This window comes from Abramis brama (assembly GCF_963993115.1).
Source record: "Abramis brama genome assembly, chromosome: 25".
Classification (NCBI taxonomy): Eukaryota; Metazoa; Chordata; class Actinopteri; order Cypriniformes; family Leuciscidae; genus Abramis; species Abramis brama.
In genome coordinates this window covers 20,525,514-20,548,081 of record NC_139987.1, presented here as the reverse complement: position 1 = coordinate 20,548,081, position 22,568 = coordinate 20,525,514, and the positions used below count along the sequence as shown (strand labels likewise).

General features: G+C 37.7%; 1 protein-coding gene across 3 annotated transcripts in view; it reads left to right on the top strand.

The window, feature by feature from the left end:
* Nucleotides 1-233: 233 nt before the first annotated feature.
* The window catches only part of gdpd5a (glycerophosphodiester phosphodiesterase domain containing 5a), a 30,229-nt gene continuing 7,894 nt past the window's right edge, over nt 234-22,568 (top strand). For all 3 annotated transcript variants that reach the window (XR_014604634.1, XM_084104284.1, XM_084104283.1), the window contains exons 1-4: nt 234-566; nt 12,147-12,311; nt 21,389-21,492; nt 21,830-21,923. Coding sequence is in view for 2 of the 3 variants with exons in the window: in XM_084104284.1 (XP_083960410.1) it covers nt 12,195-12,311; nt 21,389-21,492; nt 21,830-21,923 (315 nt within the window). In the remaining variant the exon portion in view is untranslated. The remainder of the gene's footprint in view (nt 567-12,146; nt 12,312-21,388; nt 21,493-21,829; nt 21,924-22,568) is intronic.

Genomic DNA, 22,568 nt, shown 5'->3' with positions numbered 1-22,568 from the left:
GACGTGTAAATACCCTGAACTGAAAATTAAATAATAAATACCCTGAACTGAACCATAAGTAGATTTACACAAACAGAGAAAGTCAAAAAGCGTTACTTTATTTATGAACTTAAATACAGCACTGTTCACGAATGCTGTGGTTTGTTAATTACTAGGAGCGCGTTGATGACGCCTGATCAAGAGGAGGAGGAAGAGGAGGCGTGCAGCTCCTCCCACGGGCTTTTGGATCGGATGGATTTACTCACCCGATCTGTAGGCTACTGAATATCTTCGGTGAATCACAATCCTCCAAACACAAAACACGTTGTAGTGCAATATTCATATGAACCATCTTGCTGGAGATCGTGCCAGTGCCAGTGCCAGTGAGATTGGATTTAAAGCGCCGCGCGCGTGTCCGAAACTTTAATGTAGTTTATTTCCATTAATGTCACACACCTTGATGCGTTGAGTGGGCTGTTTAACATTTAAAGAAAGATACAGACAGACAGACGACAACACAAGTTAAGAGGAGAACACTGGAGAAAGAGAACTCAACTACCTGCGCTGATCACCTTGCCGACGAGAAGGTAAGAAGGAAAAGAAAAGGGGTCTGGATAAGTAGCCTATACTTAAGCATGTTTACTATCACATGCCTGTGTAGTATCCTACGTTTACATTTAGTCATTTGATTTATATTTGATGTATGCATCGCAACAATATGCAACAAGTAAACGAAGCGTTTTGTTTATTTCAAACGTCTGTTTATCTTTATACAATTGAGTTTTCCTTGAAAAGTAGCCTATGTGATTGTACCATTTTGATAGTAATACCAGACTTTTATTATAGGTTATTCCATGGTTTTGAATTTATGTATTTATACGACAAATGCCCAGAAAACATACAATTGTACAAACAAACTTGGTGCTTTTAGGTACAGTACTTGTTACTGTTTACTAAAAGCTTTGTAAAGTAGGGTGAATTCAGGTTGATTGTGACACTTTTTGCTATTGAGATGACTGGGGAAAAGTCAACAATCAACCTGAATTCACCCCTTTGTCTGTTTTAACAGTTACTCTTCACTCAAAGTTATAATTACTCTGTGTACAGTATCTGTTTACACAAAACAGACTGGGCAAGTTGACAGTTTTTTTCTAAAACGAAGCATGTTGTCACATTATCTGTCACAATGGAATATTCCTATTATAAGTTTTTAAACAAAATCTAAGCTGTACATTTTCTCATTTATATTTTATTGTAAGTTTTTAACATTATATTCAAAGCAATGAATGTGACCAATGCAAAATAATAAAAAATGAACAAAATAAAACAAAAAGAACAAATACATAAACGTGTGGCATCTTGACCCACGTGCCTCGACCCGAGATTTCTGAAAAATTCTCGTCCTGAGAGTTAAAATCTACCTTGATCAGTTGACTCTTGTCTGATGTGTGCATAGTGTTCAGTTGTTTCACAACAGCTATATGATAATATTATTGCAATTTTAGTTTGGAAAACAGAATTTGCAAACATGTTTTCTAATGATTCTAATTTGAGAAGGTTTTGAATGAGATGTTTGAAATCATTCAAAATCACCAATAGAGAAAACAAGCACGTGTATTTGGACTTTTCACTTCATAGATTATTGAGATATAGTTCCTGTGACAACTAGCCCCAGTCTCCTGACCATCAGCACCTTTTTCTGCACATATAAAAAAAAAAATCAGTTAAAGAAAAATTACCCTTTCATACCCTGCTAATTCTTTATGATGCTGCCAGAATCTAATGAGAGCAGATCATTTCTCTAAAACTTCAAAAGTTTTGGGCTGAATGTTGAGGGAAGTGGCGCAGACCGCTCCTCAGGAAATGTCCAAGAGAGAAAAGACTAACAGTGTTGAGCAAGAGACGGGAGCAACCAGATGAGAAGGGTGTTGGATGTTGATGTCTTTCATCTTCTCCAGTCCTAAGCTCTGACTGTAGACTTGTTCATAACAAGGCATTTCAGGTCTCCTGAGAAATGATTGTCTGATTTCACCATTTAGTGTCGTTCAGCCACAAATACGGTCTTCGTATCATATTTCGCTTTTTCCGTGGCATCTACGTCAGGTACCGTCATTATGAGCTCTCCACAACAACCAACCATGTTTAACAACTTTCTCAGAGCAGGTGAGAAGGTGCCAAAACAAAAGCAGCATAATAAGAGAGATAAATAAGGTTGTCTGTGCTCACATTATCTCAGATAAATCCACAGAGGGCCCACCAGAGGAGTGGGAATACAAAGGGCTCGTTTCATCCATGGGAAAGTAAACCCTTCCTCTGTTCGGTGAATCCATCAAACCTGTTGGATGATTTCCCACAGAAACTTCCCAAACCCATTCTTCAATACGTCACTGCTGTTCTGCGCTGTCTAATCAGAAGCTGTACAATGACTTAATGTCTCTCTATTTTCAGACTTTTGAATCATGCATGAGTCCTTGAATAGAAACAGTGTTCATTTTCTTGTTAATGTCATGCTGAAGTTAATGAGAGTTTCTGGACTCAAAATCTGAGGTGAAAAACAATGAATCTCATGAATGCGTTGTTTGCGAATGGAAAACGTACAATATTGTTGCATCCCGAGTGCTGTCGTCATATTATTGTCAAATCACATTCTGGCATCACCTTTACCATGTTGTTCCAAAACTGTATGACTTGGGGGGCCTTGTACATGACACTGTTTTCAGCTAAAAATGGAAAAAATGTATGCGTTTTGGCCGTTCATTTACACGACTACACCGTTTTGGTGGCCTGTAAACAAAATCTTTTGAAAACTGGATTCAAAGTGCAAGTTTTTGAGATCGATAGTCTCCGTGTAAACTACAAAAACGCTAATTTGTGAAAACGGTGACGTCATGCGCATGCGTATTACGCATTCAGTCTATAGGCGCGTAATGTTTCTTTACAGAGTGACATCGCCAACTACTGGCCTGGCAGCATAATACAGAGTTTTAGTTGTTTTCGCAGATACGTGTGAATGGGGATTGTTTTGACTACGTTGTCATCTGTATGTTGTCGTGTAACAAACCCTAAATTTCTTCTATGAAATGCAACTGAAGTGCACTTTTTCCTCTTTTTTTAACAAAACAACAAGCCTGATTATAAATATGCAATGTAGTGTCGTAGATTTTTCCCTAAACCTAACTAAGTCCTATTTCATCTGACCTAAGTCTACCGGGGCAGTCTCCAATCGACGATCCCTAACGTCTCCAATCGACGCTTAATAAATACCTGGGCCGTCTCCAATCGACGATCCCCCTGGGCCGTCTCCAATCGACGATCCTTAACGTCTCCAATCAACGCTTAATAAATACCTGGGCAGTCTCCAATCGACGATTCCCCTGGGCCGTCTCCAATCGACGATCCCTAACGTCTCCAATCGACGCTTAATAAATACCTGGGCCGTCTCCAATCGACGCTTAATAAATACCTGGGCCGTCTCCAATCGACGATCCCCCTGGGCCGTCTCCAATCGACGATCCTTAACGTCTCCAATCGACGATCCCCCTGGGCCGTCTCCAATCGACGATCCCTAACGTCTCCAATCAACGCTTCAATATATAATCTATTTCTCTAAACTATCTCACCTGCTGCGCAGCAGAAAATGACAGACAGACTTCAGCAAATGTCCTTTGAGTTCTTTATTCATGGCCGGGAGAGTACTCAAGAGAATCTCACCCAAGCAAAAGAATACATCAGGTTTTATAGGACAAAGACAGACACATCAAAATAAAATCAGTGTGACTAACATGTCACCTTCTATCAATATGATTGGTTCAATTGGTAAATCAAGCCCCTCCCTTCTTTACCCTCTGTTACTGGCATAAGCAACATCATCAAAAAACATTGTAAAGGGTTAACAGTCAGTTGATTACTCAATATATATCATGACATAATGCAGGCTAAAAACAAAATGTTAGTAAGACCTGACCTAAAAGAAGAAGGAACATTTAGTTTGTTAATTTTTTTAGACCTAGAAGAGGAAGTTAGGTATGTGTTTGTCATAATGTTAGACCCAAAGGAGAAGTCAGGTTAAAAGTTTAACAGGTTAAATTAAGGTTAGAAGTTTAACACAGGTTAGATTCAGGTTAGAAGTTTAACACAGGTTAGATTCAAAAAATTAGTTTACTATCTTATTTATTAAAAATCCACCACAGTAGTCATTGTTAAAAATGTATTTTTTTGCTCTAAAATAATAAAGATTGGCTATAATGATATAATCAAAAACACGTTGACAAAAACAAGCGCTCTGTGAAGACATGTATCATTGTAGCCAATCACAGACATTTAAGTTGAGCGTGTGAACACAATGGCCAATCAGAGACATATATGTTGAGCATGTGAACGCAATGGCCAACCAGAGGTGTTTAAGAATCCATTCAACAGCGCTTAAAATGCTAGAGGGAAATGCTGGTATTGTCATATTTTTAAAACTTCTAAGACTTTTGACAAAAATCTTACTAACCAATTTTTTTTTAATGCTAGTGTAGATGAACAAACAATCTGTTATGTCATTTGAAGTCTTGAGTGTGGCGTGTAACGGTATGTTTCAGAATTACAAATCCCATGAACTTTTTCCGTAGAGAAATAGTTATAATGATCATATACTGTATGATCATTATAATGATGAAGTCACACCTTCATGTCTTCATTTCAGGTTTGTTTAATATTCCCAGTGGAAAAACTATATACATCACAATCTTGAAGAGAGATTCCCCTTGGATCAGCGCATTGATCAGAGAATCCGCTGTTACCATGGAAATAAGAACTGTACGAATGTCGTAATCGAGTCAGTATCCATACACTCTCAAACAACTTACATATTTGAATATTTTACAATAAACTTTAAATACATTTAAAATATATTAAATTGTTGCATATTTTACAATACATTAAAATATGTTGCATTTTATACACTTATCAAATATTGAATTTTGTACCTCAGTCAATAAGTCAATCATTTTATATTGTCATTTTTTTAATCACATATTTTGCAATGCTTCATGGGCTGTTCATAGTTCAGGTTTTCAATTTTATATGATTAATCTCTGACCAAGTTGGTTTGATTCATGGATTTTAAAACTTATAAAAGATTTTAAAAAATCCAGAAAATGAATGGGGAAAAACACTTCGCTGAAGATAAGCGCTTAGTTGCATTTAGTCCCTTTGCTCACTTGAGGAGAGGGCCTGGAGTGAGGCAGGAAATTAAGCAGACAAAAAGTAGCTTCCTGTTTCTGGCCATCATACCTGTCGGGAAAGTCCGTCAGGCGTGGAAGGGCGAGAGGGTCTGCAGTTTGAGCTGGCGGGGATGGGACTCAAAAAAGCAGACGACTCGTTTTACTCTCCTGATGTTGGAGAATTCAGGCATTTGTGAGTCTTAAAAGCTAGTGGAATGCTCAGTGTCATGGAAACAGGCTAAAGCATGAAGCCCCACACCAGTACAGCTGCATACCCACATGCACACACACAAGTATACTACATATCTTCTATTCAAGTGTCTACCACTGGATTTATGAAGAATCTGTTTTAAAATTGAGGTTGAAGGATCTGTTTTACTATTCCATAAGTCATGCAGCTGCACTGTACTGCTTCTCAGTGTGTCATAAGGAGACATAATCGCGTCAGTAAGGTGAGTTTAAGCTTGCGTAGATATATCATTTAGTATGTATAGTAATTAAAAAAGGTCATATACATGCAGTTCAAAAGTTTGGGGTCGGTTTTTTAAAGAAGTCTTTTATGCTCACCAAGATTGCATTTATTTGATCAAAAAGGCAGTAAAAGTAATATTGTGAAATATTACAATAATAAAAAATGATATATTTTGAAAGGTAATTTATCCCTGTGATGGACAGGGGAGTTTTTAGCATCATCACAATGTCACATGATCCTTCAGAAATCATTCTAATATACTTATTTGCTGCTCAAGAAACATTCCTTATCATTATCAGTGATGTAAACAGTGCTGCTTCATATTGTTGTGGAAACATTTTTTTTATGAATACAATTTTCAAAAGAACAGCATTTATTAAAATAGAAATCTTTTGTAACTTTATTAATGTGTTTACTGCCACTTTTGATCAATTTAATGCACCCTTGCTGATTAAAAATATCTTTTAAAAAAATCTAACTGACCCCAAACTTTTGAATTCTAGTGTATCTGTGGTGTGTTTACACTGAATTTCCCAGGTGTAAAGCTTCCTGACTGCTCAACCTCCAAAAACCCTAAGGAAGTTGGGAATGAACTTTATCCCATTTACTTTCCAGCTGGGAATAGCACTGTAGAGTAGACCATCTGAATTTATCTAAAGCTCTGATGACTGAAGTTCATGCAAATACACTTAAAGGGATAGCTCACCAAAACTTTTGAAAAATGTTTTTGTTTGTCTCTATCCGTACAATTTAAGGGTCCGTTTACACAACAACGATGTACAAAAATCTGAAAAGTTTTTCCTTTGCGTTTCGCATACAGACGACAACGGTGTCAAAATGATCCCCGTTCACAAAGATCCGCAAAAACGATTAGAAAAGAAACACTACGTGCCTATAGACTAAACACGTAATGACGTCACCGGTTTCACAAATTTGCTTTTTTGTAGTTTACACGGAGACTATATATATTGGTATCGTTTTCAAAAACGTGCACTTTGAATCCTGTTTTTAAAAGTTTGTGTTTTCAGGCCCCTAAAATGCTGTTGCCATGTAAATGAACGGCCAAAAAGCATAAAATGTTTTCTGTTTTTAGTTAAAAGTGGTGTCTTGTAAACGGCCCCTCAGTGTCTGGGGTCTCGTTGTTCATCAAAATATTTTGTTCCGCACAAGAAAGTCCTATAGGTTTGGAACAACATTAGGGTAATTAGAGTAAATGCCGATTTCTTTTTTTTTTTTGGCTTAACTGTCCCTTTAAGAATAGGGCGACAGATGCAATGTTAACATCAGGTCCATAGTGTGTGTGTGTGTGTGTGTGTGTGTGGGCTCGCTCTGCCCCAATCAGGCGCTCACACAAGTGTGTTACCTCGCTCAAACAGGGCCATTTTCAACAGGAAGAAATGTCTGAAAGAGATAATGACTTCTTTTGTTTGACGCAGGACAGGATGCATGATGTGAATGATTTAACTGACGCATTGCACATCTTTGGGGCGCTGTAGACATTGTACTAAGTGCCGTACACAAAACCCCCTGATTTCCAAAAACAAAGGATAGTACATCATATCTAATCACCAATACTGAAGGGTTACGCTAGCCTTGATCATGCAAAAGGAAGTGTGGAAAAGAAGAACACAGATGCTTTTATATTCTCATACACATTCACAGTAGAATTTTCTTCCTGATTTGTAACAGATCCATCGTGACTTGAAGAGCTGCTGTTATGAGATGGGTGGAGGAATCCTTGTGAGGAATCATATGTTAACGCCAGAGCATTTGTTCTGAATGACTCAAAGGAATGTGATTATTGTGGAATATGAAGCAGGAAATGCCTAATGAAAACTCTTAGTAGCTTGTTTTTTGAATGTGAGTCTGGTTATTGAAGATGTTAATGATATGCTAATCTGTCTGTGTGGGCGCTTCTGGTGGACAAAGATCAAGTCTGTACTGACTGTGTCTTGATGGCCCTCTTTAATTATTGTCATTGGAATCTGTTGTTTTTCGTTGGAACATCTGGTGTGGTAATGCTGGGTCAGTGGTTGACTTATGGGTTTGTGATGGTTTTATTTATGATGCATTGGAGGAAACTATCAATTATGCTTTTATGTCTTTCTAAAATAAGTAGAAATTAAAACAACTTCAGGTTTTGTATCTGTTTGCAAGAGTGCCATTGTGGATTTGGCAGTTTGATGTGGCTTAATGTCTCTGAAGAAAGTGAACTGTGAGTCATTTGTTTGTGTGGATAAATTAATCATCTACAAGACACATTTGAAGTCAATAGTACCAGTTACAGATACTTTTTCCTTTTGGGTAACTTTACATAAGGTCTCATTCATTAAGATTAGTTAATGCATTAGCTAACATGAACTAACAATGAGCAATATATATTTTTACAGCCTTTATAAATCCTTGGTAATGTTAAAGTCCCCCTTTAGTCAATCGTTGATTCCCTTAAAACTCACCTATGATCACAAAAATGACATATTTAAATGTTTTTTCCTTGAATTTTTTTGTCATGCCTTAAAATAGCTTAAATGTAACTCTACACCCTTGCCTCTTTTAGTATACGCGGTTCTATGAATATGCAAATTAACCCCGCCTCCTCACTCACTTGGTTACAAGGTAGTTTGTGACATCAGAAACACCAGCGATTTCAAACTGCGTTTTTGAGACTGTCTTTGGTTCACTGCAGTTTTAAGGAGAAAATACTCAGCAATTTGCTTATGAATTTGCACATGGTTTGTTTTAAAGCATATTAAAAACACATAGACATATAAACAACATTTAAAAGCTTGATTTTCACCACAGGGGGACTTTAATATAAAATCAGTTCTTCATTGTTTGTTCAAGTTCTTTTGATTAGTTTTGAGATTGTTTTGTTAATTGATTTATTAAAAACATTTAATGAATGTTGAAATGTACAATAACTCAGGGTACATTTACTAAATGTACGTTGTACTAAAAAACGGAAAAGTCTTTCTTTTGCGTTTTTCGCGTACAGACGACAATGTTGTCAAAATGATCCCCGTTCACACAGATCCTCAAAAAAAAACTATTAAAAATGCTGTATTATGCATCAGTAGCCAGTAGTTGGTGATGTCACTTAAAGAAAAGAAATGCTACCCGCCTAGCCTGGAAATCCAGACTAAATCTAAAAGATTAATGGTCTGGCGTCGACTAATGAAAATCGCCCAGCTCGAGGGGCGGCACCAAGCATGCATTTGAAAATCTCACTGCACGCAATTGGATAACACTATGACCAATCACAACAACAAGCCCCATACGCTTAGCTACCAGCGGAGCTAACTGGTAGATTACCATATCCGTTCGGCAAAACAGCAAAAACGTCCTTCTTGCAAAGCAACGATTTGAGCAGCGTCTTCTGTTCCTGTTTTAAATAAAAAGCCAAGTCTAACTCGTTCATTGTAGCGGCCAAAGCCGTTTCAAACAACTGGTGTTCATCCATAGCCATCTTGCAATGTTTACTAATGACTTCGACGTCATCTGTTTTGTTCGCCGCTGGCCCGCCTATATCAGATAACCCGATGTGATTGGTGCAGCTCAGATCGAGGGGCATATTTAATGAGCATCATTACTCAACGCCAGAGTAACTCGCTGAGCAAATTCAACTTGTTCTCTCGCGAGAACTCTGGATTTCCAGGGTAACACACCTATAGACTGAACACGCAATGCGCATGACGTCTCTGTTTTCACAAGTTTGCATTTTTGTAATGGTAATGGTATAATCAGTTAGTATAATTTTCAAAAACATGCACTTTGAAACACATTTTCAAAGTTTGCATTTTCAGGCACGCCATTGTCGTGTAAATGAACAGCCAAAACGCATGTTATCAAATGTTAATGTTATCAAATGAAACTTTATTGTAAAGTGTTCCCAACTTTTGTTTCAGCTTCACAGCTGCATAGGTTTGTGAGTGACAGTCTGGTGGTGTCTGCTGAACTGAGCTTTGGGGAATATGGTGACCTGTAGACTGACAGAAAGGTGCTTTCATTCCGTCGGGTCGCATCTGAATATCTGACTCCGTAAAATCTGGAATTCTGTATGTGTCTCGCAGCTCAGAATCAAAAAGCTGCTGTCACACAGAGTCCTGTAGGACCCGTTCTCAACCTCAGATGGGCCGCTCACAGTCCGTTCACTGACCATCAGATGCAAATTGCACACAAAACTGCCAAGAACTCTCTTGATCCAGCTAGATCTTATCTGATTGGCCAGGATGGTGGAATAACTGCATATTCTTCATTATTTCTTAGTTAATCATACGTCCCAAAATTATCAGTACTTTTCAGTTTTGGATGAATAGAAATAGAAAATCTACACATACATTTCTGCAGAAAAATGTTTTTATTAAGGATGCACCAATATTTACATTTTTCTTGATACCGATGAGCTGATAATTATTTTTATTTTATGGCCGATAATCGATAAATGGCCGATGCTAAAATTCTTCTAAACTATTTTGCATAACGCTGCATTCACACGGGGCATCGCCGTCAACGCTTAACAGAGGGCGTGTCTGAAGCTTGGTGCTGATGCGACAACAGCCAATCACATTACTTTTCCGGTGTTGCATGAACGCAATTGGCTAACGTCTGCGCTAGGGTATTTGCATAGGTGATCTGATTGGCTGACGCCTGCATTGGTGCTTGAAAAGTTGAAAAGTTTTCAACTTCTGCCACGAGCAACGCCAGTGACGCACCGCAATGGAACCCACAATTCAGTTCGGCAACGCATGACGTAACCCATTCAAAGTAAATGAGAAGCGTTAACACACAGAGACAGATACTACGTTTACATGGACACAATCGGAATGAAATCAATACGATTGATGAATCAGAACAAGGTGTTCACATGAATGATAAATAAAGTAATTGGGTTGATGTGCGCGTTTATATGTCACAAGTTTCCAATCGGATCTGATGTTACATGCGCACACTGCACGAATATACAGAGTTTCCCGTTTTTCGCGCATAAATATTCTCCTCTATTGGTTCTTTATTTGTTTTAAACAGCAGACGTAATATTAATTCGTCTCTGGTCATAATTTAGAGCATATTAACCGTTTTGCCGTGCTGCTTATTGATCACGCAGTAAAATGCCCCTCCCGGCGGCCAAAACCAGACGTCTGTGGATGAGAATCCAAAACAAGCACTGGTGGGACGTTGTCCTGCTTCACTTCACAGACACGCGAGTGAAATGAGAATTTTAGAATGACGGGAAACTTAATATGACACTTTATTCAACAGGAAGAACAGCTCGTTCCGCACGTCATTACGCTAGTTAACGTCATCGCACATGCGCAGTCCTTTCAGTTTCGGTTTTCAATCCGATCAAGTGTTTACATGTTCTCTCGATCGGATTACAAAAGGGATAAACCACCCCTTTCAATCCGATCGAAATTTCATTCGGATCGAGCTCAATCGGATCGATTAAGGTGTTTACATGAAGGTTTTTTAGTCCAATTGAGCCGTCAATCCGATTATAATTGTCCATGTAAACGCAGCTAGTGTGAATGCACTGTAAATGAATTAAAAAATAAAACACACACAGAAAAGTTTTAAACTGCTAGAAGTGAATTTAGGCATCTCAAAATTATAATGCACAGTATGAAAAATGTATATTAATTTTGAGATTTGCTAAACACTTTAGTGTTTATTAAATTACTATTGTTTTTAAAGATTAACTTTGAGCATTTGATTATGGAAGCTTCTTCCGCCACAGAATAAAAAATAAATAAGGTAATTGCAACTTTTTATCGGTTCTGACTTTTTTTCTCACAATTGTGGTTTAAATCTCGCAATTCTGATTTTTATTATTCCAGAATTGTGAGATATAAATTTGCTATTGCGAGGAAAAAGTCAGAATTGCGAGATGTAAATTCGGTGAGATTGTAAATTGTGAGATAAAAAGTTGAAATTGTCTTTTAAAATGTTTTATTCTGTGGCGGAAACAAACTTCCATATTAGATGACAGCAAAGGTAAATCTAAATCTAAAAGTACATTTAAATATCCAATAACAGTGAAAATAAATTAAAACAAATGGTCCATAAATGTGTTTTATAAACATAATTGTTTGTAATTTAATTTATTTGTTGAGTGCTGCCAGTTGCCATTGTTTTCAGCTGCTGTTTGATGTAATTTCCTGTATTGTCCATGATGGTTTTATTATGAAAAGATTTTATACTTTTCATTTCACTTGGCATTAAATGGCAAGGTTAACTCGCTTTACTGTTGACCTACAGATTCCTGCAATTATTACTGACGTATTGTTTATGCTCCGGCGCTGTAGGATTTTCTCTGGTATGTTTTCCTAAGGCAAGTTTCCCAGACTCAAAGCTAAACGACTAAATCCTCCACTGGTTTTTCAGTTCAATGTCAACACTGAGAGTGTAATTTAGTTGAAGAAAGGGTTTCATCTCAGTGTCTTGTTACCAATAATGCCGTTTCTCACAGATGTGTCTCGTCCCTGCAGGTCTGCAGTGTGTGAGTGGGATGACTGCAGATCAGCTGTGGCCTGACTATGGTGAAACACCAACCGTTACAGGTGTATGAGAGACAACTGTGTTTGTCTTGTCTGACCGGGATCTACGGCTGCCGCTGGAAACGGTACCAACGCTCCCATGACGACAGCTCCAAGGTAACCACAGCATCATCCATTGTGGGAGAAGCCTTTGTACTTTAACCGCATAAAGACCGAATGCAAAAATTACACTGACCTGTTGAGTAATTGACCTTTCGCCATAAAACGTTACAGACCAATCATTTCTTCTAATGTAACTATGGGGAAACTGTACGTGTCCTCATTTACAAATGAGCATAGCATCAAAATAAGGACACCTATATTTGACCCAAGACAAAGTAATGTGTTAATTCATTTGTATGAACATTGTAGAGTGTGTTTTCTTTCTCAACTGTTTATGTTCACTTAAAACAGAACAGACTGTGTTTACGTGAAAGCACGCCAAGACCGCATTTTGACGTTATATTGTGTGTATTTGACTGTTCAAGTGCAATAAGCAGCGAAATAGAACTCAATTTTGCTCTGAGAGCACAAAATCTATGGGAATTATTCAAATAATGTGCAATACGCGCAATCCCACGCCGAAATTCAAGCCCTGTAACACCAACAATATTCATCCGGAGCAAATGAAACAAGTGGGAGGCGGGTTTGTGTGTCAAATCGCTGTCGGAGAGATGTGAGAGAGAGAAAGCACAGCTGGTATCATGTAACTATTCTGAGGAGAATGAGTATTGGAAGCGTTTCAGATATTTCAGCATCGAAAAAATCTATATTTTTGACGACACTTGCACTTGGTTTATTATTTCAGATGCCTTTTAAAAAGTCTACAATTGAACAATGTATATATTATATATAAATTCAACCCACCAAAGTAGCTAGTAGGAGTGACTGCGTTACACGTCACTGCTGAAATCCAGACGCATTTGGTGGGTGTTAGTGTCAAGCCCTGCATGTATATATTGTGTTGTGTGTAATGCTAAATTGCAGCATGCATTTGTGGGAAGCTTTCATGCTTTTAACTCAATGAGAGCAAAATAAAACTGTCTTGAGTTGAAGCTGTTGCTGTTTTGTCGGTCTCCCCTTTTGCCCCTCCACTCTCGCAGTTCACCAAGCAGACTTTTGTAGCATTTCTCAAAAGTGTGGTGAGAACTGACTGCTGCTGAAACAGGGAGATTTAATGACCCTTTAAAGGCTGACGGCAGAACCGAAGGGCAACTTGGCAGTCAGTAATGAAGTCCCTCTCCTTTCTCCTCTGCTGTTTGACTGACTCTCTATCAGACAGAGAGAAACTCAAGCCAGGGTTTCAGATTCCCTGGAGGACGTGTTGTAGGTCAATTCCAATCTGTATACAACACAGCGAGAGGCTTAGTCAGGTCTCTCTGTCTCTCTTTGACTTGTCCGTTCAATGTCTGGGGACGCCAAACTGGATACTGGCATATTTTCGCAAAGTTATTCAACCAGAAATGCCCGTTATTTTAACCAGGCATCCATTCCAGCGCTGCGATCAAATGTTCTGACCTGAACTGAGCCGCAGTCAGATTGGAAATCACACCTTATCTAATCTTTACAGAAAGTCTTCTAATATTCATAGGGTATCAAGCTTAAATGTTGGAACAATAATTGATTTAAAGATAAAATCAAGCTCAGTTTCATCCAGGGGTTCTGAAGTTGATCTGGGACAGTTCTGAACTGCAGAAAAAGATATATAAATTAAAAGTGAATATACATGCATTTTTTTTTATTCAGTTAATTTATTTAAATTAATTGTAATATAAAATGTATAATAAAATTATATTATTAAATTATATATATATATATATATATATATACATTTTTTTACACATATACTGTGCAGATAGCAGTAAGCTAGTATTCTAACCTGATCTTTTTTTTTTTTATGTTTCTGTCTGGTTTGAAGCTTGCAGTGATTCAGTTTGTGGGTTTTTGTTCTTTGTTTTCACCTCCCCACAAAAAAAAAGTCTTGAACACACACACACACACACACACACACACTCTCACACTCGGTCATTAGTTCACCTTCGCATTGAGAGCAAACTCATCAGAAGCCGGCATACCGCTGGCCCCGCCCACTCTATAATTAGAACACGGTAACGATGTGTCCTACTCGATATGCTCATTTGCAGGTCTGGAGGAGCTGATTGGATTGAGGGATTAGCAGCTGTCAGCTGTGCAGAATGCATGAACGGAACAGTGAAATGTGTCCTTTGCTTTAGCATGACTACGCTACAATACACACGACAAATAAAATATGAGTCAGTCCATTTTTAAATTCTCTATGAGGGTGTATGGAATAATTAGAAAACTATATGCGAGTTGTTTATGTTTGGAGTTGTATTTAAGGCATGTCAGATTACTTATTGTGGTCTTTGAAATGTTACAAAAGACCTTTATAATGTTATAAAAGATTTCTATTTCAAATAAACCATGTTCTTTTGAACTTTCTATTAATCAAATAATCCAAAAAAAAAAAAATCAGTTTCTACAAAAAATATCAAGCAGCACAGCTGTTTTCAACATTGATCATAATAAGAAACATTTCTTGAGCAGAAAATAATCATATTATAATGATTTCTGATGGATCATGTGACACTGAAGACTGGAGTAATTATGCTGAAAATTCAGCTTTGCATCACAGGAATAAATTACATTTTAAAATATATTAAAATAGAAAACCGTTCTTTTAAATGGTATTAATATTTCACAATTTGACTGTTTTTACTGTATTTTTAATCAAAATAAATGCAGCCTTTGTAAACGTAAAAGACGTCTTTCTTTAAAAACATATCAAAACATTAGCATATTCTAACTGGGTTGGGGGTGAGAATCACAGTAAATTACCCTAATTCACCCTGAATCTGAACGAAACACCCAGAGAATCTCGGGACGTGGTCATCAGATCTCTTCCACGCCTCAAGAGGAGTGAAAGGTCTTTTTGGGTTCTGAGAGTCTGCATGCCAGCAGGATGCGAGCCATCTGATCTGGAAACTGAACTTAAATGTCTCTCTGCAGCACCTTGTGTTACCCAACAGATTCATGTACTGTGGAATAATGGCAAATAACATGGCTTTCTTTCTTCCTACATGCAGAAATGTACAGTGCAACAAGTATAGTCCAATTCATGAGCAAATTAGTCTTACAACTTACGGTTTGACAAATCCTATAATATATATATATATATAATAAACTTTTATTTCCAGACCCAGAGGGATCCATAATTCAATACAAAACACATACATATTAAAAAACACATACACAAAAACACATACATAGTAAAACACACCGTGTTCAATGTCTAACATACAGACATGTACCCCAATGGTTCCACAGTCTGGACGACAGTCTTACAGAACTTCGTCTAGGGTTAGTTAACACAGCAATTAGGTCATTTTTTGACTCAGACACCCTACCCATAAATCTAAACATTAAGTTACGCAAGACTGCAGCACAGGTAGGTACCCCGGCACTAACAAACATATGGCTTGCACTGGAGTCTCTTGGAACTCTTAGCAGCAGCCTCATGCTGTCATTATAAGCTACTGTGAGCTTTCTAATGCTATCTTGCTTGTAACGGCACCACAGATAGGCAGTGTACAACGGTGTACAGTATGTTCTAAAGAGTGAAATCTTCACAGGGACAGAGCACATACTAAACTTACGACACAACATGTTCGCCTGCACATACAGCTTACGACGCTGCCTATAAATATCCTTGTCATCAGACAGGTCATTTGCAATAATATGTCCAAGATATGTAATATCTGTGCATACATCAAGTACAGTACCAGATAGATAAAAATCAGGGAAATGTGAATATTTATCTTCTCTACTTCTTATAGTCATAATTTTACTCTTTTTTGGATTATACTTTATATCAAAATCTACTCCATACTGTGTGCATAGTCTCAAAAGCTGTTGTATACCAGCACTACATGGGCTAAAAATGACCAAGTCATCAGCGTACATAAGATGATTAATTAGTGAGTCACCAACCCTACAACCTGTACCACAAACATTTAAAATCATAGACAAATCATTCATATACACATTAAAAAGAAAAGGAGACAAAATTCCACCCTGTCGAACCCCATTGGTCACTTTAAAAGGAGCCGTTGTTACACTCCCCCATTTAACTCTCATTGTCTGATGAGAATACCAATAGACCAAGATTCTAATCAAATAACCTGGAACCCCACTTTTAATCAATTTTAAAAACAATTTTTGATGATTAACACGGTCAAATGCTTTAGAGGCATCAATGAAGCACAAGAACATTGTGGAATTTTGTTAATATATATATAAACACACTCACCTAAAGGATTATTAGGAACACCTGTTCAATTTCTCATTAATGCAATTATCTAATCAACCAATCACATGGCAGTTGCTTCAATGCATTTAGGGGTGTGGTCCTGGTCAAGACAATCTCCTGAACTCCAAACTGAATGTCAGAATGGGAAAGAAAGGTGATTTAAGCAATTTTGAGCGTGGCATGGTTGTTGGTGCCAGACGGGCCAGTCTGAGTATTTCACAATCTGCTCAGTTACTGGGATTTTCACGCACAACCATTTCTAGGGTTTACAAAGAATGGTGTGAAAAGGGAAAAACATCCAGTATGCGGCAGTCCTTGTTGATGCTAGAGGTCAGAGGAGAATGGGCCGACTGATTCAAGCTGATAGAAGAGCAACTTTGACTGAAATAACCACTTGTTACAACCGAGGTATGCAGCAAAGCATTTGTGAAGCCACAACACGCACAACCTTGAGGCGGATGGGCTACAACAGCAGAAGACCCCACCGGGTACCACTCATCTCCACTACAAATAGGAAAAAGAGGCTACAATTTGCACGAGCTCACCAAAATTGGACAGTTGAAGACTGTAAAAATGTTGCCTGGTCTGATGAGTCTCGATTTCTGTTGAGACATTCAGATGGTAGAGTCAGAATTTGGCGTAAACAGAATGAGAACATGGATCCATCATGCCTTTTTACCACTGTGCAGGCTGGTGGTGGTGGTGTAATGGTGTGGGGGATGTTTTCTTGGCACACTTTAGGCCCCTTAGTGCCAATTGGGCATCGTTTAAATGCCACGGCCTACCTGAGCATTGTTTCTGACCATGTCCATCCCTTTATGACCACCATGTACCCATCCTCTGATGGCTACTTCCAGCAGGAAAATGCACCGTGTCACAAAGCTCGAATCATTTCAAATTGGTTTCTTGAACATGACAATGAGTTCACTGTACTAAAATGGCCCCCACAGTCACCAGATCTCAACCCAATAGAGCATCTTTGGGATGTGGTGGAACGGGAGCTTCGTGCCCTGGATGTGCATCCCACAAATCTCCATCAACTGCAAGATGCTATCCTATCAATATGGGCCAACATTTCTAAAGAATGCTTTCAGCACCTTGTTGAATCAATGCCACATAGAATTAAGGCAGTTCTGAAGGCAAAAGGGGGTCAAACACAGTATTAGTATGGTGTTCCTAATAATCCTTTAGGTGAGTGTATCTATCTATAAATTACAGGAACGTCTGTCTGTCTGTCTGTCTGTGTGTCTGTCTGTCTGTCTGTCTGTGTGTGTGTCTGTTAACCACATACCTCTCGAACCGTTAGTCCGATGGATTTCAAACTTGACAGGTGTCTTGCTACGGGCACGAGTAAGTGCAGTGCCAAGTTTGACGTTGTTTGGATGAGAAATGCTAAATATATCGTTAAATATATCATTTTTAAAAGGTTGTGGTTTAAAAATAAACATTCTGACATTAGAGGGTTGTATTGGTCAAAGAAGCCCCAAGAAGGTTGTGGTTTAAAAATAAACATTCTGACATAAACACTCAGTCAGCTACACTGTTTACTTCTGAATATTATAGTTTGGTTCCAGAACGTGATAAATCCATTTTGATTAATAAACATTCTGACATTAGAGGGTTGTATTGGTCAAAGAAGCCCCAAGAAGGTTGTGGTTTAAAAATAAACATTCTGACATAAACACTCAGTCAGCTACACTGTTTACTTCTGAATATTATAGTTTGGTTCCAGAACGTGATAAATCCATTTTGATTAATAAACATTCTGACATTAGAGGGTTGTATTGGTCAAAGAAGCCCCAAGAAGGTTGTGGTTTAAAAATAAACATTCTGACATAAACACTCAGTCAGCTACACTGTTTACTTCTGAATATTATAGTTTGGTTCCAGAACGTGATAAATCCATTTTGATTAATAAACATTCTGACATTAGAGGGTTGTATTGGTCAAAGAAGCCCCAAGAAGGTTGTGGTTTAAAAATAAACATTCTGACATAAACACTCAGTCAGCTACACTGTTTACTTCTGAATATTATAGTTTGGTTCCAGAACGTGATAAATCCATTTTGATTAATTTGAGTAAAAATGTGTTTTCTTTACCAATAAAGTGGCAAGATGAAAACCACTATTTTCTGTTTCAAACTTTCACATAGCATCTTTAGGTTATAATATCATAAAAAATTCAAATCCAGATTTGGATTTTCAAAGATCTATTATAAAAACGGATTATTTTTCCCCAAAAATGCAATAAATTCATGACACTTTTTTTTTCAAAATGCTATCATATTGAAACTGTTGAAATCAGCCATCACTAAGAAATATCTCCTGAACTTTTTTGACTGCGATCAGCTCACAAAAACTGATTTTGCACGGGCACTTTGCACTGCTCCCTGAATCGACGCGCTTATTCATTTGTGGATGTAAACTGAATCTGTAAGTCAGCTATGCTGTTTACTTCTGAATATTAGATTTCATTCTGGTGCGCTTAACGTTATCGCTACTGTGTAATAGTAGCCTATGCTATTCACCAACTAAACATATCCTATTCAATGCGTTCACAGTCTCTTTCACGGGCATCATTTGTAGTAGCCTATTCACAAACTGTTTCCTCAAGCATAGCGTTTTCTCGGAGTTCACTGTGTGCTTTCTACCATGCACAAATAAAAATGTCACTGAACTTTTGCTGTGTATTTGTAACAATGAGCACTCAAACACACCAAACCAACAATTACTAAAAACACACTCAAAAGCTGATTTTGCACGGGCATTTTGCACTAGCACTTAGAAGGTTGTGGTATACATAAACACTCAGTCAGCTACACTGTTTACTTCTGAATATTATATTTTATTCACAGCCATCATTTGTAGTAACCTAGCCTGCTCCCTGAATTCAATGCGTTCACAGTCTCTTTCACGGGCACCAAACCAACAATTACTAAAAACACACACAAAAACTGATTTTGCACGGGCATTTTGCACTAGTACATTTTAATTATTATTAAGAGTAACCCCTTTCTCTACAGTGTCCAACATGCCACAGGTTACTGAATAACATTTGAGAATCATACATAAATAATATAATATCAACATGACATCCCCATTCACTGAGTGAGATCTTTTACACTATCATCATCAGGTGAGCCGTGACAAGTTGGACTGTTATTACATCACCCTTTATCTCCTGTTAACAGAACAATGAAGCTCCGCTCTCTCTATCTCTAACAGCTACCTTGCCTGGTGGTCTCCCAGGAAACATGCTTTGGTGCCAGGCAATGTCTCTCTCTCTCTCTCTCTCTCTCTCTCTCTCTCTCTCTCTCTCTCTCTCTCTCTCTCTCTCTCTCTCTCTCTCTCTCTGAAAGATCTTGCTGTGCTGCAAATGTTCCATTGCTGCTGTAATTTGCTGTGGAACACTGTGTGGTTTCTATGGTGAAGGAATTCAATTGCCATCTTAAACTTAGTAGTTACTTCAGCATGTGATAAATGGGGTATTGGAAAGTGTGAACATGTTGTTAAGGATATAAAGAGCGATATTAAAAACAAATAAATAAAGTCTGCATGGACTGTTACTGACAGACACTGCACTTATACTATCCACTATGTACTATAGTGCTTGAGTTTTAAAACGTTTAAAATAAGTGCATCGTCTGGGTATTTATTTAAAGTGCAATTTTTCTTGGAATTTCAGTGTTTATACTAGGGACTCACCGATGTATCGACCCATAATTGGCATAAAAGCAATAATTTTCACTATCATCCATCAGCCGATTGTTTAAAAACAGCCAACGATCAGGGCAAAAAAAACGTGTCCGACCGCAACTCCTACTGTGTGTGAAGAAAATGTCTCTTGTGTTGAATTTAGGGCTGTCTAAGTTAATGCGACAATAACACATTAACAGTTTAAAGAATAGTGACGTTAAAGCAGGCTCTATTTGACCCATAGTTCAAGCCAGGGTTGGCATGTCCGATCTTTTCCCTACACCAAATATTATTTGTAGCGCCTCCCATCCAAAACCCACAAAGAGCTTTGTGCTTTTTTACTTTTGATATGAAACAAAGTCTCAGCTTTCAAATTCTGTCCATTTTATCACAAAATTCAAACAATAAATGGCGTTTTGATGCTCTTAAATGTGACGTGACAGATCCAGTTGAAGCAGCAGCATGGAACGCCAGCCGTTTCTTGCACTTTAATACAAGTTATAGCATGAAAAAACATGCATAACTTACAGAAATGTATCATATCCCATGTATTCGCAATCAGTGTTTCAATCGGGCGGCAATAAAAAAGCTTGTGAACGATGTGTCACTTAACGTTGTATTTACCTCAGGAAAGTTATCTAATGTTCACAGTTCGTTGGTTAACTATAAAAACACTAAAGAGGAGCTTATTTACTGTTAATTATGTATGCATGTTTGAATAAATTTGTCATGAAGACAAGTGTTATTGAAAACTACCTTATGTGCAACTGAGTTGTATACGAACATTTCAGATTTATTTGAGTTTAGTTATTATATCTGAAAATCAATAGCAATTGAATATAATAGTTTGGGCTCTGTTGTTAATTTTAACCTCTAATATTATTGTAATAATGTACCAAATGAGAGGGTTCCCTGTATAGTTTACAGCTGTAGTTGAGAAAGATTTTTTTTTTCCCTTATGAAAATCAAACAAACGGTATCGGCAGATATAATTCTGAATAATCTGAAATCGGCAGAGAAATGTAGTGTCCATACATCTCTAGTTTATACAGTACTATACTTCACTTTCTACTTCAAAATGGCTATAGTACGCAAATTGGGACGCACCTTAAGTGTCCGTCTCCTGCAGTGCATGTGTGTGTACATCACTTCCTGTTTTTGCTTTTCAGTGGGAATGCTCATGGTTCTTCCTCCTCTGCTGTTCGTTTCTCCTCCTCCTCATCTGGTCCTACTTCTGGCTGGAGGCCCGTAATGACTACAATGAGTTCAACTGGTGAGTTCAGCCTGGAGGAACCTGCTGTTTCGGAAGTGACATCAGCTGGTCATTAACTCTGGACCCTGCCGCGTGCCCTCGCCATGAAACTGACATCACCCCTATGATTACACATTTCATTACTAGAGCATGTTTTATGAGTTTACTATGAGTTACTAGTTTAATTGCATGGTTTACAGTCCATTATATTTGCAAAAATTGGATTGCATATGAAGGTTCTGAAGTAATTTTACACACAAAGGGTTGAAAAACATCTTTCTTGTGTGTGTAAATCACACTTTGTATCCCCCCCGTTGGTGTGTGTGAACCTCTCTAATTAGTTTTATTTCGCTGGCAGGTTGTTATATAATCGTTCGGCTGTTTGGAAGGATGGCACAGTTCCTATTCTCGCCACAACACTCACAGGATTCACTTACACTGCATTTTTAATGGTGAGTGCTCTTCACACACGCACATGTGACAGAGAAAGGGAGCAGTGCCTTTAAACTTTTTGTTACCTTTTAATTGTCGCAAGCATCACCATTGTGTCCTTGAATATATTTGTATTTATGTTTGAAGAACTTAACCACAGGTTGCTTCTAGGGTCAGGAATTAATTAGCACTTATTTTGGTGGTCAAAATTATTAGAACGTTTTTTTTAATGTTTTAAAAGAAGTCTTTTCTGCTCACCAAGGCTTCATTTATTTGATCCAAAATACAGCAAAAACTATTCAAAGTAATATTGTGAAATATGTTTACAATTTAAAATAACTTTTTTCTATTTGAATATTTTAAAATGTAATTTATTCCTGTGATCAAAGCTGAATTTTCAGCATCATTACTCCAGTCTTCAGTGTCACATGATCCTTCAGAAATCATTCTAATATGCCGATTTGCTGATCAAGAAACATTTATTATTGCAGTTGTGTACAATTTCTTTTCAGGATTCTTTGATGAATAGAAAGTTCAAAAGAACAGCATTTATCTGAAATAGAAAGCTTTTGCAACATAATAAATATCTATACTGTCACTTTTGATCAATTTAATGCATCTTTGCTGAATAAAATTATTAATTTCTTTGAACAACAAAAAAACTC